Source organism: Scomber japonicus, chromosome 13 (assembly GCF_027409825.1).
Source record: "Scomber japonicus isolate fScoJap1 chromosome 13, fScoJap1.pri, whole genome shotgun sequence".
In the NCBI taxonomy this organism is placed as follows: domain Eukaryota; kingdom Metazoa; phylum Chordata; class Actinopteri; order Scombriformes; family Scombridae; genus Scomber; species Scomber japonicus.
In genome coordinates, this window is record NC_070590.1 from 15486281 (window position 1) to 15502375 (window position 16095).

The 16095-nt window shown below is 38.6% G+C and overlaps 4 protein-coding genes across 4 annotated transcripts; all 4 read right to left on the minus strand.

The window, feature by feature from the left end:
* Positions 1–1596: 1596 nt before the first annotated feature.
* LOC128370898 (uncharacterized) lies at positions 1597–10636 on the minus strand. The gene is made up of 5 exons (XM_053331082.1): positions 9675–10636; positions 9049–9113; positions 7773–7951; positions 7469–7517; positions 1597–2570 (listed from the first exon to the last, which is right to left on the minus strand). The coding sequence occupies exons 1-5, from the start codon at positions 10634–10636 to the stop codon at positions 1597–1599; spliced, it is 2229 nt and encodes a 742-aa protein (XP_053187057.1).
* Positions 7122–8087, minus strand: LOC128371385 (olfactory receptor 1-like). The gene has a single exon (XM_053331698.1). The coding sequence runs from the start codon at positions 8085–8087 to the stop codon at positions 7122–7124; it is 966 nt and encodes a 321-aa protein (XP_053187673.1).
* A 1582-nt stretch (positions 10637–12218) lies between the features above and the next one.
* Positions 12219–13184, minus strand: LOC128371435 (olfactory receptor 52K1-like). The gene has a single exon (XM_053331754.1). It carries the CDS (start codon positions 13182–13184, stop codon positions 12219–12221), a length of 966 nt encoding a protein of 321 aa, XP_053187729.1.
* A 1613-nt stretch (positions 13185–14797) lies between these two features.
* On the minus strand, positions 14798–15763 carry LOC128371456 (olfactory receptor 52K1-like). The gene has a single exon (XM_053331783.1). The coding sequence runs from the start codon at positions 15761–15763 to the stop codon at positions 14798–14800; it is 966 nt and encodes a 321-aa protein (XP_053187758.1).
* Positions 15764–16095: the final 332 nt, after the last annotated feature.

Consider the following 16095-nt stretch of genomic DNA (forward strand, 5'->3'; position numbering starts at 1 on the left):
TTCAGCACTGTTTCTAAAGATGAACTGGATGCCTACTTCATACAACTGGGTCCAGCTGCACTCTGAGCTTCAGCATGTGGAGAGACTGGTGTCCTGGCCAAACAATACAAATATGTTATCGTGAACTCAGCAGATGCTGAATACAGCAACTATATCTACAAGCGGGTCTATTCCAGCCAAAGGAGATCAGTGACAAATTACCAAATCATATACCACAACCAGAGCCTAGGCATTGAGGCCTAGTCAGTTTTCAGATTTGTTTTCACATCTCTTACTGATGCTTATCATTTCATATCATTTTCGATCATACTGTGGTCACTTAGAAGACAACTTGTTAACTTGAATTTTTTAAATGGATCAACTTTTTTTTATATTGTGAACAGGAAAATAGAAAAGGAATTGTATTGTTTCAATAAAACAAAGATGAATGTACTGAGATAATTTGGATAGCACTTTTGAACTGACAGTATACTTTTTGCATACTTTCATTTTGACTTTTGAATTTAAACCAGTTCACTTTATTTTTATGTATTCAGGTAATGTGTGGGTACAAAAAAATAGATATTGCATTGTTTATGCATCTTTCGACATAAATGACGCTCAAATTTGCTGTGAGGTTCTATACATTTAGAACAGCCAATGTTGTATTTATTTCTTCTGTGAAGGCTGAGACATTCATGATGTTGTCCTCAGTCTTAACTGATACTACTTTTTGATTTACCTAACAGAGTTTTGTGTACAAATAAAGCATAATTTTTGTAATCCGAGTTATCCGATATTTTGCCTCTTTAGCATTGTTACTTTGAGATCAATTAGGTTTAGTTCAGTTGCTTTTAGTTCAGTTCAGTTGCTTTTATTGTCCCCTAAGCAGTGGCTTGCAGTTGCTTAAGGTGGTTTGGTTTTCACTAGATTAAGTTTCCCTTAATTACTTAATTTTTAATGAATTGTGCAATTATAAAGTGGGAACCGCAACTTTCATTGCAATTTTTTTTGAAAAGCTGCCACAAAATCAGGCATTTTAGGCCGCAAAAATTACAAAAAAGGCCCGTGAAATCCTGGAGGGACTGGATACTAGAGCCCTCTCTCATGCAATGTCTGATGGCCAAACCCTGGCAGCCATGCAGCCAAGTTTGGGTCATGAATGATATGCTCTCCAAGACCTATAATGCAAAAATAAAATAAAAACTTAAAAAGGGATCAATGATAGACTTTCTGAACTCCGCTAACTCTTTCCTTCACCTTCACTTCATTCAGATCACAAAACAAAAAAACAATTTTAAAAGATTTTATACCATTTTATGTGAAGTTAACAATGGAAAGGATACAACAATTGCCAGTGATGCTGTTAATGAATTGTTTCTTTCTCCAACATTAATTTATTTTCAGCTTCTTGGTGTACAGTCACAACAAATTGAAATTCCTGATTTTATTTTGCTGGATAATGCGACAGAAATAAATATTCACTCAAAGGATACCAAAGACTAGACTAATAATGAAATTGTAGTACTTACTACTGAGAAGTTATGACTAAAGGGTTACAAATAAATATTCTATTGCCCCCGATTGTATCAGTACAGTAATGATTTAAAAAAAAGTTTATCTAAGCCTGTTTCTTTTGAAAAGCTTCTTTATAGAGTTCAGCACTTCTTCTGTCTTTAAAGAGTACACAATAGGATTGAGCAAAGCAGGTATAGTGTGTGTCAATGAGGAGTTTATGATCCTTGCGTTAGGATGGATATTGGAGGCTACCACAGCTATGTTAGTGCCAAGTATTGGTAGGAAAGAAATAGCCACAAGGATCAGGTGAGAAGAACACGTTTTCAAAGCTCTAAGTCTCTCCACTCCTGATGCAATCCTGCTCAGTGCTATGGCAATGCAAAAATATGTGATGGCTATTAGTATAATAGGAATACAAAGGACTATAATGAAAGCAACAAATGCCATTATCTTATTTAAAGATGTGTCATTACAGGCCAGACGATATACAGGTGCATGATCACAGAAAAAGCTCTTAATCACCAAAGATCTACAGAAAGAAAGGCGATCAATAAGCCCAACAGTAGATGCCATGAGACTAAATAAAGAAGCCCACACAAACAGCAGTATTGCAATAATAGCTGGTTTAGTCACAATACTATGGTACCTTAAAGGAAAGCAAATTGCTATGAATCTGTCATATGCCATAGTGGTAAGTGTCCAAGATTGCACACATGCAAAGAATAAAACAAAGAACATATAACTTAAGCAAGCCTCATAGACAATGTACCTTTTATCAAACAAAAAAGTTTCTAAGAGTTTGGGAATAAGAGCAGTGCTGCAACACAAATCTGTCACAGCCAGGCTGGACACAATCATGTATTTAGGAGTATGAAGAGTTTCCACCAGGTAGATAACTGAGAGGAGAAAAACATTCCCAAAAACAGTCATGATATAAACAAAACACAGGAAGACATAGTAATACTGAACATGAGGGATGTCAGAAAATCCACTGATGTAAAATTTTGCAGGACGAACAAATGTGGCATTAAATGTAGTGGCAGCTTTCTCCTCAGGGCTCATTATGGATATAGCTGTAAAAATAAGAATTATGATTAAAAATCAATTACATTTTAATTGTTTGATAAATGTTGCCGAAAGCAAACTCACTACTGTGTGCAGTGCATTGAAGTGAGTTGTACTGTAAGAGGCTTGTCATTTATACTTTTCTGCTTTCATTGTGGGGCAGCAGAAATGCAGGTGGCTGTGTCATGTGGTCATGAACTAGATATGCATACAGGCTACTTCAAAGTTTCATAGTGTATGTCTTTATTTTGCTGATGTCAACTCTGGCAATTGTTGTGACCAGTGAATAATCATTCAAACAAACACCAGAAATTAGTATGATAAGTATTTTAAAACAAGTCTACAGAAATGCTAGCAGCTCAAAGTTCATAATGTTTCTGTTTTAATTTAGTTTTATTTAGTATGTTAGCATGCCAACATTTGCAAATAAGCACAAACACGAAGTACATTGCATGCTGATGGGAATGGGGTTCTTATTTGTTCATAAACTAAAATATTGGAAAAATGACAATGTTGACCTTATGACGGGTGAGGGATGATGGAGGGTTGATTTTCTAGCCATTAAGCTTTATGGATGACAATGTCGATCACACAGCCTACCACTTTGGTCCAGACTGAAATGTCAAATCATCTATTAAATCATTCGCCAAAAATCAACAAATTTGATTAAGTTCTTTGTGGTCTGTGGAACATGAATCAAATACGCGGGTCACCCCCCTGGAGCCAGGCCTGGGGGTGGGGCTCGGGGGCGAGCGCCTGATGGCCGGGCATTCGCCCATGAGGCCCGGCCGGGCACAGCCCGAAGAGGGGACATGGGACCCCGCTCCCACAGACTCACCACCAGTGGGAGGGGCCAAAGGGGTCAGGAGCGCTGTGAGCTGGGCAGCAGCTGAAGGCGGGGACCTTGGGGGTCTGACCCTCGGCTGCAGAAGCTAGCTCTAGGGACGTGGAACGTCACCTCTCTGGTGGGGAAGGAGCCTGAGCTGTTGCGTGAGGTTGAGAAGTTCCGGCTAGATATAGTCTTGGACTCCTTGGAGGGGGTGCTGGAAAGCACTCCCTCTGGGGATTCCCTCGTTCTGCTGGGGGACTTCAACGCTCACATTGGCAGCGACAGTGAGACCTGGAGGGGTGTGATTGGGAGGAAAGCCCCCCCCCCCCCCCCGATCTGAACCCGAGTGGTGTCCTGTTATTGGACTTCTGTGCTCGTTACAGATTTGTCACACCGCGGTGAGGTTTGTCTCATCCTGGGGTTTTGTCTCGTGACTTCCTGTTTTATTTTGAAAATTAACTCTCCTCTCGTTTCAGGTCACTTGCCCTTCCTCATGTGTCACCGGTCTGATTGTCTTCCCTGATTCCTGATTGTGTCCACCTGTTCCCCATTACCCTCATGTGTTTTATAGTCTGCGTCTTCCCTCGTCTTGTGCCAGAGTGTCTCGTTCTGTCGTGCACCCCAGCCAGTCTCCACAGTCAATGTTATTCCTCAGCCTTGTTATTCTCACATCAAGTAAGTCTGTGTTCTTTGCCTCCTTGCGAGTGATCTTTTGTTTGTATTTTTTTCATAGATTAAGTGTAGTAGTCAGTTTAGTTTCTTAGAGTTTTGTAGAGCCTCTGATTTTCTGTTTTATTTTCTCTTTTGTGAACGGAGTTTGGTTCCTCCATTGTTTTGTTTTCCTAGTTGTGGCTTTTTCGTTTACCTCCTAGTGGAGTGATTTTCTGTTGTTTTAGTCCTTAGTTTTTTAGGCTCTTTTTCTCCCTAGATTCCTAGCCTTGATAGAATTAAGTTTTCTAGCCTGTTATTTTGACACTCTGTCAAGGAGGTTGTAATCAATAAAAGTCTGCCTTAACAGTCCTACCTCTGCATCTGATTCCTCATTCACGTCCAGGTCTGACAAGATTGTCCATAACGAACACCATGTTCAAGCATAAGGGTGTCCTTATGTGCACTTGGCACCAGGACACCCTAGACCGCAGTTCGATGATTGACTTTGTAGTCGTGTCGTCGGACTTGCGGCCGCATGTCTTGGACACTCGGGTGAAGAGAGGGTCAACTGATCACCACCTGGTGAGTTGGCTACGATGGTGGGGGAGGATGCCGGTCAGACCCGGTCAGAACACCTCTGGGAGAGCTTCAACCATGTACCGGGGGAGGCGGGGGACATTGAGTCCGAGTGGGCCATGTTCCGTGCCTCCATTTTTAAGACGGCTGACTGGAGGTCAGGTGGTCGGTGCCTGTCGTGGTGGCAATGGTCATGTCATGGTCGACACGACTCTGCAGCATCGCGTGGACATCGGGGCAGTGCCTCTGGATTGGCAGACTGGGGTGGTGGTCCCTCTTTTTAAGAAGGGGTACCGTAGGGTGTGTTCCAACAATAGGGGATCACACTCCTCAGCCTCCCTGGTAAGGTCTATTCGGGTGTGCTGGAGAGGAGGCTCCGTCGGATAGTCGAACCTCGGATTGAGGAGGAGCAGTGTGGTTTTCATCCAGGCCGTGGAACTGTGGACCAGCTCTACACCCTCTGCAGGATCCTTGAGGGTGCATGGGAGTTTGCCAAACTAGTCCACATGTGTTTTGTGGACTTGGAGAAGGCATTTGACCGTGTCCCTCAAGGAGTCCTGTGGGGGATTCTCCGGGAATACGGGGTACCGGACCCCCTGATACGGGCCATCCGTTCCCTGTATGACCGGTGTCAGAGCTTGGTCCGCACTGCCGGTAATAAGTCAGACTTATTTCCAGTGAGGGTTGGACTCCGCCAGGGCTGCCCTTTGTCACCGATCCTGTTCATAATCTTCATGGACAGGATTTCTAGGCGCAGTCAAGGCGTTGAGGGGGTCCGGTTTGGTGACCTCAGGATTGGGTCACTGCTTTTTGCGGATGATGTGGTCCTGTTGGCTTCATCAGACCGTGACCTCCTACTCTCACTGGATCGGTTCGCGGCCGGGATGAGAATCAGCACCTCCAAATGCGAGTCCATGGTCCTGAACCGGAAAAGGGTGGAGTGCACTCTCCGGGTCAGGGATGAGACCTTACCCCTAGTGGAGGAGTTCAAGTACCTCGGGGTCTTGTTCACGAGTGAGGGAAGAATGGAGCGTGAGATCGACGGGCGGATCAGTGCAACCCCGGGGAAGACCTGGCTGCGTAGGTGACATGCGCTCTAACCACTCGACCACCTGCGCGCCCCTATATCTCTGAAGTTTAACTGACTTGATGTTATACTGTGATGATGTGTGTGTTCCCTTAATATTTTTGAGCAGTGTATATTTAGTTGGGGTTTCATTTTAATATTATTGAAATATTCTCTATTTTCCATCAAACATTTTGAATTGTTAATACATTAAATAATAAAAGGTAATAAAGTTACCTACTTTTATTAGCTGATGTTGTGAATCTGTCTGGTTCTGTTTTAAAATCAAACAGAACCAGACACTCTGAATCAGAGCTGACATGAGAACAAGGTACAACAACTTTTTCAGAGATAGCAGAGACTCTGGGTTTACAGCGTGGTTCCCTAAAATTCACTGGCAAACCTGAGAATATTATTGAATTACATCCAATAATTGCCAGATGTAAGTCAGTTGTAGTTTCATCCCTCCTTCTGTGCATGTGTACGTTCACTCTCTCGATTGCCCTAACATGAGCATTTTCATTCTCTTAAATTTTATGAGTAAATTAGTTAAATAACATTACTAAATTAATTTCCACTCCAGAAAGCAACTTAGTTCACTAAAACCAGGCTGCCTCCGACATGTATCCTCCTGAGTTAGGAAGTCGTGAAGCACATTGACTGTTCAGACAGATCCTGGATGGAGGTTTGACCCTAATTTTATTATCAATATGCAACACAATACTCTATAAACCTGAAAATAGCTAATTATTTTCTGCTATCTTAATAAGTGGCTTTCAGACAGTCATATCAGTGTGCATTTAAAGCATGGACATACAATTTTTAATATTGCCCTAATTTGTAATTGATGTTGATTGTAATGAAAACAAGCGTGCTGGGTTTTTTGGGGGTTTTTTTGGGGGTTTTTTTGTTTTCTTTTACTGTTGTTTGTAAATCATGTTGATTATGGTGAAGCCAAAGACAGTTTTCCATCTTGTGGACAATAAAGTTTAATGAATGAATGAATGGTCTGCAGTTGCATACTAAAAGACACAGAGCCTCACAATCAACCTAAGAATCCTAAATCTGACCCCAACAATCTAGACAACAACCTCACTCTGAATAAACATGTCAAAACATTTCAGTTTAACTTTCTATATATTACAAAATCTAAAAGGTTCAAACACAGGGACAAAAACAGAGTTGATCAGCATCAGAGAAACCACACAGCTGCTTCATAATGAAATTCTTCTAACAAAAAAATGTCTCTGCATGACAGGAGGGATTCAATGTGAAGCAGTGCTGAGTTTGCAAGAACAGTATATTAATACAAACAAGAGAAACACACTAAAAGATGATTAAGAAAAGAAAATCCATTCACAATTAAATGTCTCTAATGTGAATAATGCCCTAAACAGAAGACTGAAAATATTTACAAGTAGTTGTTATCATTACTTTCTACACTATAATTTTGAATTGACCTCTGATTTTTAATATTTTTTTTATCGATTCTTTGATTTCTTGCGTTTGCAGAACATAAATAATTGGATTTAACACAGGAGGAAAGACAGAGGCCATTGACAGATTTATGATCCTGGCATTTAAATTTATTCTTGAACTCATAGTAAATGTGACTAGTATTGGCAGGAAATAGAGTGCCACTAATGAAAGATGAGCTGTGCAGGTTTTAAAGGCTTTCACTCGTTCATTTTTTGTGGCTATTTTAGACAGTGCATGTCCAATGAATGAATAACTTAACACAATAAATGCCAGTGGCAGCCAAAGAAGAAGACATGGAAGCAAACCTTCTATGACCATGTTGGGAGTTTTGTCATTGCAGGCAAGTTTGTATATCTGACCATGGTCACAGAAATAGCTTTTAACAACCACAGACCTACAGAAGGAAAGCCTTGTAAGAAGACCAACAGTAATTAATACAGCAATAATGGCAAAGACCCAGGCAAAGGCAATTAAATTTAACATGAACCTGTTGGTTATCCTCATTTGATAGTGTAGTGGGTAAGTGATAGCCATTAGTCTGTCATAGCAAAGTATAACCAGATTAAGAGACTGCATTGAAAGGCAGGTGTAGCAGAAAAAAAGCATTACCAAGCAGTCGTAGTAGGGAACGTGGTAGTGGTTAAACAGAAAGATGTCAAGAACCTTCGGGACCAAGGCAGAGCTACCAAACAAGTCCACAAACGCCAGGTTAAAAACTGCAACATATTTTGGAGTCTTTAGATTATGATCCAAGACTATTACAGCCATCACAATTGTGTTTCCCAGCACTGCAATTATATAAACAAAACAGAGAAACACATAGTAATACTTTATATTAGGTATGCCAATAAATCCAGTTATTATGAAATATGCAGGACGTACAAAGGTGATGTTCTTTCCTAGAGCTGAGTTGAAAAGCTCCATTTAATTCAAGTTTATACTGTCCACAGCACAGTGGTTAATGTAGAGAACAGTACAGCACATCAGCAGAGAGCTTTAACGTTTTTGAAGTGTTCATGTCAATAAAGGTCCGGATCTGATCCCTTGAGCCTGCTCTGTGTAAGCATCAGAAAAAAAAAAAAAAAGATCCAATGAATTTATTTCATTGATGCAATCTACTTGTCAGAAAGCTTTGTCCTGGAAGCCTATGGAATATCTACAATACTCTGTATAGTTTTTATTGTAGTTCTGTGGCTCTTCTTTCAATGACCTTTTTAATTCATTTGTTTCCATATACAGTAAGTAGGAGCAGTGTTGAGGAAACAAAAGTCATCAAAATGAAGCAATAACAGTCTTGTATTGTTAAGGACCTAATACTGTAAATTATCTGACATAATCCAAAAATACATTCCTAATGTGCTAACATGGCTACTTTATAGTTTAATATTTAATTATCATTATCTTTATTCTAAATACATTCCATGTCCAAAACCTACAAGGTAGTCCTTCTGTCATAATTTTCATTTTTCCCTATGCTGTTTTTGGCATTCAACACCAAGCACATTCATTCATACACATCATTTCTTAAGATTATTTTTTGGACACTTTTTCTATTTATTGGACAGTTACTGGTCAAGAGGCCAACAGGAAACGAGGTGGGATAGAGTTGGATATGAAAGTCAACAAATTGTCACCAGCTGGACTTGAATCAAGAGATGCTGTGCACGACTGATACTTGGTTAAAGTCATTGTTGTTTTTGGTATTTCATTGCATTTGTTGAAAATGAAAAAAATAGAATATCTTAAGCCTTTTAAAGCTGGAGTATGTAACTATTTTTGTGTTATATTTGCTAAAATTGTCATTATGTTCTGACATAATGCCATTTGCAAGAATCCACCGCTCCCAGATCAAAACAACCAATCAGAGCCAGGAGGATTGTCTGACCTGCTGCCCTGCGCCGTCGCCTGATGTGCACCTCCAAAAACTTGTGACTACACTTTGAGGCAATGCTGATTAACAAGGGCTGTGATTGGTCCACAAAACATAATTTTCAGCATTTTGGCTTTTCCGGTTTCCCCCTCCTGCCATACCGCTATTTTTAAAGTATTGGAGTTTCTGCGTTTTTGAGCTAAAGAAAATACAAGACACTAAAAGACACAGAGCTTCACAATCAACCTAAGAATCCTAAATCTGACCCCAACAATCTAGACAACAACCTCACTATAAATAAACATGTCAAAACATTTCACAGTTTAACTTTCTATATATTACAAAATCTAAAAGGTTCAAACACAGGGACAAAAACAGAGTTGATCAGCATCAGAGAAACCACACAGCTGCTTCATAATGAAATTCTTCTAACAAAAAAATGTCTCAGCATGACAGGAGAGATTCAATGTGAAGCAGTGCTGAGTTTGCAAGAACAGTATATTAATACAAACAAGAGAAACACACTAAAAGATGATTATGAAAAGAAAATCCATTCACAATTAAATGTCTCTAATGTGAATAATGCCCTAAACAGAAGACTGAAAATATTTACAACTAGTTGTCATATGATTACTTTCTACACTGTCATTTTGAATTGACCTCTGATTTTTAATATGTTTTTTATCGATTCTTTGATTTCTTGCGTTTGCAGAACATAAACAATTGGGTTCAACATAGGAGGAAAGACAGAGGCCATTGACAGATTTATGATCCTGGCATTTAAATTTATTCTTGAACTCATAGTAAATGTGACTAGTATTGGCAGGAAATAGAGTGCCACTAATGAAAGATGAGCTGTGCAGGTTTTAAAGGCTTTCACTCGTTCATTTTTTGTGGCTATTTTAGACAGTGCATATCCAATAAATGAATAACTAAACACAATAAATGCCAGTGGCAGCCAAACAAGAAGAAATGGAAACAAACCTCCTATGACCATGTTGGGAGTTTTGTCATTGCAGGCAAGTCTGTATATCTGACCATGGTCACAGAAATAGCTTTTAACAACCACAGACCTACAGAAGGAAAGCCTTGTAAGAAGACCAACAGTAATTAATACAGCAATAATGGCAAAGACCCAGGCAAAGGCAATTAAATTTAACATGAACCTGTTGGTTATCCTCATTTGATAGTGTAGTGGGTAAGTGATAGCCATTAGTCTGTCATAGCAAAGTATAACCAGATTAAGAGACTGCATTGAAAGGCAGGTGTAGCAGAAAAAAAGCATTACCAAGCAGTCGTAGTAGGGAACGTGGTAGTGGTTAAACAGAAAGATGTCAAGAACCTTCGGGACCAAGGCAGAGCTACCAAACAAGTCCACAAACGCCAGGTTAAAAACTGCAACATATTTTGGAGTCTTTAGATTACGATCCAAGACTATTACAGCCATCACAATTGTGTTTCCCAGCACTGCAATTATATAAACAAAACAGAGAAACACATAGTAATACTTTATATTAGGTATGCCAATAAATCCAGTTATTATGAAATATGCAGGACGTACAAAAGTGATGTTCTTTCCTAGAGCTGAGTTGAAAAGCTCCATTTAATTCAAGTTTATACTGTCCACAGCACAGTGGTTAATGTAGAGAACAGTACAGCACATCAGCAGAGAGCTTTAACGTTTTTGAAGTGTTCATGTCAATAAAGGTCCGGATCTGATCCCTTGAGCCTGCTCTGTGTAAGCATCAGAAGAAGAAAAAAAAAGATCCAATGAATTTATTTCATTGATGCAATCTACTTGTCAGAAAGCTTTGTCCTGGAAGCTTATGGAGTATCTACAATATTCTGTATTGTTTTTATTGTAGTTCTGTGGCTGTTCTTTCAATGACCTTTTTAATTCATTTGTTTCCATATACAGTAAGTAGGAGCAGTGTTGAGGAAACAAAAGTCCTCAAAATGAAGCAGTAACAGTCTTGTATTGTTAAGGACCTAATACTGTAAATTATCTGACATAATCCAAAAATACATTCCTAATGTGCTAACATGGCTACTTTATAGTTTAATATTCAATTATCATTATCTTTATTCTAAATACATTCCATGTCCAAAACCTACAAGGTAGTCCTTCTGTCATAATTTTCACTTTTCCCTATGCTGTTTTTGGCACTCAACACCAAGCACATTCATTCATACACATCATTTCTTAAGATTATTTTTTGGACACTTTTTCTATTTATTGGACAGTTACTGGTCAAGAGGCCAACAGGAAACGAGGTGGGATAGAGTTGGATATGAAAGTCAACAAATTGTCACCGACCGGACTTGAATCAAGAGATGCTGTGCACGACTGATACTTGGTTAAAGTCATTGTTGTTTTTGGTATTTCATTGCATTTGTTGACAATGAAAAAAATAGAATATCTTAAGCCTTTTAAAGCTGGAGTATGTAACTATTTTTGTGTTATATTTGCTAAAATTGTCATTATGTTCTGACATAATGCCATTTGCAAGAATCCACCGCTCCCAGATCACAACAACCAATCAGAGCCAGGAGGATTGTCTGACCTGCTGCCCTGCGCCGTCGCCTGATGTGCACCTCCAAAAACTTGTGACTACACTTTGAGGCAATGCTGATAACAAGGGCTGTGATTGGTCCACAAAACATCATTTTCAGCATTTTGGCTTTTCCGGTTTCCCCCTCCTGCCATACCGCTATTTTTAAAGTATTGGAGTTTCTGCGTTTTTGAGCTAAAGAAAATACAAGACACTAAAAGACACAGAGCTTCACAATCAACCTAAGAATCCTAAATCTGACCCCAACAATCTAGACAACAACCTCACTATAAATAAACATGTCAAAACATTTCACAGTTTAACTTTCTATATATTACAAAATCTAAAAGCTTCAAACACAGGGACAAAAACAGAGTTGATCAGCATCAGAGAAACCACACAGCTGCTTCATAATGAAATTCTTCTAACAAAAAAATGTCTCAGCATGACAGGAGAGATTCAATGTGAAGCAGTGCTGAGTTTGCAAGAACAGTATATTAATACAAACAAGAGAAACACACTAAAAGATGATTATGAAAAGAAAATCCATTCACAATTAAATGTCTCTAATGTGAATAATGCCCTAAACAGAAGACTGAAAATATTTACAACTAGTTGTCGTATGATTACTTTCTACACTGTCATTTTGAATTGACCTCTGATTTTTAATATTTTTGTTATAGATTCTTTGATTTCTTGCGTTTGCAGAACATAAATAATTGGGTTCAACATAGGAGGAAAGACAGAGGCCATTGACAGATTTATGATCCTGGCATTTAAATTTATTCTTGAACTCATAGTAAATGTGACTAGTATTGGCAGGAAATAGAGTACCACTAATGAAAGATGAGCTGTGCAGGTTTTAAAGGCTTTCACTCGTTCATTTTTTGTGGCTATTTTAGACAGTGCATGTCCAATAAATGAATAACTTAACACAATAAATGCCAGTGGCAGCCAAACAAGAAGAAATGGAAACAAACCTCCTATGACCATGTTGGGAGTTTTGTCATTGCAGGCAAGTTTGTATATCTGACCATGGTCACAGAAATAGCTTTTAACAACCACAGACCTACAGAAGGAAAGCCTTGTAAGAAGACCAACAGTAATTAATATAGCAATAATGGCAAAGACCCAGGCAAAGGCAATTAAATTTAACATGAACCTGTTGGTTATCCTCATTTGATAGTGTAGTGGGTAAGTGATAGCCATTAGTCTGTCATAGCAAAGTATAACCAGATTAAGAGACTGCATTGAAAGGCAGGTGTAGCAGAAAAAAAGCATTACCAAGCAGTCGTAGTAGGGAACGTGGTAGTGGTTAAACAGAAAGATGTCAAGAACCTTCGGGACCAAGGCAGAGCTACCAAACAAGTCCACAAACGCCAGGTTAAAAACTGCAACATATTTTGGAGTCTTTAGATTATGATCCAAGATTATTACAGCCATCACAATTATGTTTCCCAGCACTGCAATTATATAAACAAAACAGAGAAACACATAGTAATACTTTATATTAGGTATGCCAATAAATCCAGTTATTATGAAATATGCAGGACGTACAAAAGAGATGTTCTTTCCTAGAGCTGAGTTGAAAAACTCCATTTAATTCAAGTTTATACTGTCCACAGCACAGTGGTTAATGTAGAGAACAGTACAGCACATCAGCAGAGAGCTTTAACGTTTTTGAAGTGTTCATGTCAATAAAGGCCCGGATCTGATCCCTTGAGCCTGCTCTGTGTAAGCATCAGAGAAAAAAAAAGATCCAATGAATTTATTTCATTGATGCAATCTACTTGTCAGAGAGCTTTGCCCTGGAAGCCTATGGAATATCTACAATATTCTGTATTGTTTTTATTGTAGTTCTGTGGCTGTTCTTTCAATGACCTTTTTAATTCATTTGTTTCCATATACAGTAAGTAGGAGCAGTGTTGAGGAAACAAAAGTCCTCAAAATGAAGCAATAACAGTCTTGTATTGTTAAGGACCTAATACTGTAAATTATCTGACATAATCCAAAAATACATTCCTAATGTGCTAACATGGCTACTTTATAGTTTAATATTCAATTATCATTATCTTTATTCTAAATACATTCCATGTCCAAAACCTACAAGGTAGTCCTTCTGTCATAATTTTCATTTTTCCCTATGCTGTTTTTGGCATTCAACACCAAGCACATTCATTCATACACATCATTTCTTAAGATTATTTTTTGGACACTTTTTCTATTTATTGGACAGTTACTGGTCAAGAGGCCAACAGGAAACGAGGTGGGATAGAGTTGGATATGAAAGTCAACAAATTGTCACCAGCCGGACTTGAATCAAGAGATGCTGTGCACGACTGATACTTGGTTAAAGTCATTGTTGTTTTTGGTATTTCATTGCATTTGTTGAAAATGAAAAAAATAGAATATCTTAAGCCTTTTAAAGCTGGAGTATGTAACTACTTTTGTGTTATATTTGCTAAAATTGTCATTATGTTCTGACATAATGCCATTTGCAAGAATCCACCGCTCCCAGATCACAACAACCAATCAGAGCCAGGAGGATTGTCTGACCTGCTGCCCTGCGCCGTCGCCTGATGTGCACCTCCAAAAACTTGTGACTACACTTTGAGGCAATGCTGATAACAAGGGCTGTGATTGGTCCACAAAACTGCTGATAACAAGGGCTGTGATTGGTCCACAAAACATCATTTTCAGCATTTTGGCTTTTCCGGTTTCCCCCTCCTGCCATACCGCTATTTTTAAAGTATTGGAGTTTCTGCGTTTTTGAGCTAAAGAAAATACAAGACACTAAAAGACACAGAGCCTCACAATCAATCTAAGAATCCTAAATCTGACCCCAACAATCTAGACAACAACCTCACTATAAATAAACATGTCAAAACATTTCACAGTTTAACTTTCTATATATTACAAAATCTAAAAGCTTCAAACATGGGGACAAAAACTGAGTTGATCAGCATCAGAGAAACCACACAGCTGCTTCATAATGAAATTCTTCTAACAAAAAAATGTCTCAGCATAACAGGAGAGATTCAATGTGAAGCAGTGCTGAGTTTGCAAGAACAGTTTATTAATACAAACAAGAGAAACACACTAAAAGATGATTATGAAAAGAAAATCCATTCACAATTAAATGTCTCTAATGTGAATAATGCCCTAAACAGAAGACTGAAAATATTTACAACTAGTTGTCATATGATTACTTTCTACACTGTCATTTTGAATTGACCTCTGATTTTTAATATTTTTTTTATTGATTCTTTGATTTCTTGCGTTTGCAGAACATAAACAATTGGGTTCAACATAGGAGGAAAGACAGAGGCCATTGACAGATTTATGATCCTGGCATTTAAATTTATTCTTGAACTCATAGTAAATGTGACTAGTATTGGCAGGAAATAGAGTGCCACTAATGAAAGATGAGCTGTGCAGGTTTTAAAGGCTTTCACTCGTTCATTTTTTGTGGCTATTTTAGACAGTGCATATCCAATAAATGAATAACTAAACACAATAAATGCCAGTGGCAGCCAAACAAGAAGAAATGGAAACAAACCTCCTATGACCATGTTGGGAGTTTTGTCATTGCAGGCAAGTTTGTATATCTGACCATGGTCACAGAAATAGCTTTTAACAACCACAGACCTACAGAAGGAAAGCCTTGTAAGAAGACCAACAGTAATTAATACAGCAATAATGGCAAAGACCCAGGCAAAGGCAATTAAATTTAACATGAACCTGTTGGTTATCCTCATTTGATAGTGTAGTGGGTAAGTGATAGCCATTAGTCTGTCATAGCAAAGTATAACCAGATTAAGAGACTGCATTGAAAGGCAGGTGTAGCAGAAAAAAAGCATTACCAAGCAGTCGTAGTAGGGAACGTGGTAGTGGTTAAACAGAAAGATGTCAAGAACCTTCGGGACCAAGGCAGAGCTACCAAACAAGTCCACAAACGCCAGGTTAAAAACTGCAACATATTTTGGAGTCTTTAGATTATGATCCAAGATTATTACAGCCATCACAATTGTGTTTCCCAGCACTGCAATTATATAAACAAAACAGAGAAACACATAGTAATACTTTATATTAGGTATGCCAATAAATCCAGTTATTATGAAATATGCAGGACGTACAAAAGTGATGTTCTTTCCTAGAGCTGAGTTGAAAAGCTCCATTTAATTCAAGTTTATACTGTCCACAGCACAGTGGTTAATGTAGAGAACAGTACAGCACATCAGCAGAGAGCTTTAACGTTTTTGAAGTGTTCATGTCAATACAGGCCCGGATCTGATCCCTTGAGCCTGCTCTGTGTAAGCATCAGAGAAAAAAAAAGATCCAATGAATTTATTTCATTGATGCAATCTACTTGTCAGAGAGCTTTGCCCTGGAAGCCTATGGAATATCTACAATATTCTTTATAGTTTTTATTGTTGTTCTGTGGCTGTTCTTTCAATGACCTTTTTAATTCATTTGTTTCCATATACAGTAAGTAGGAGCAGTGTTGAGG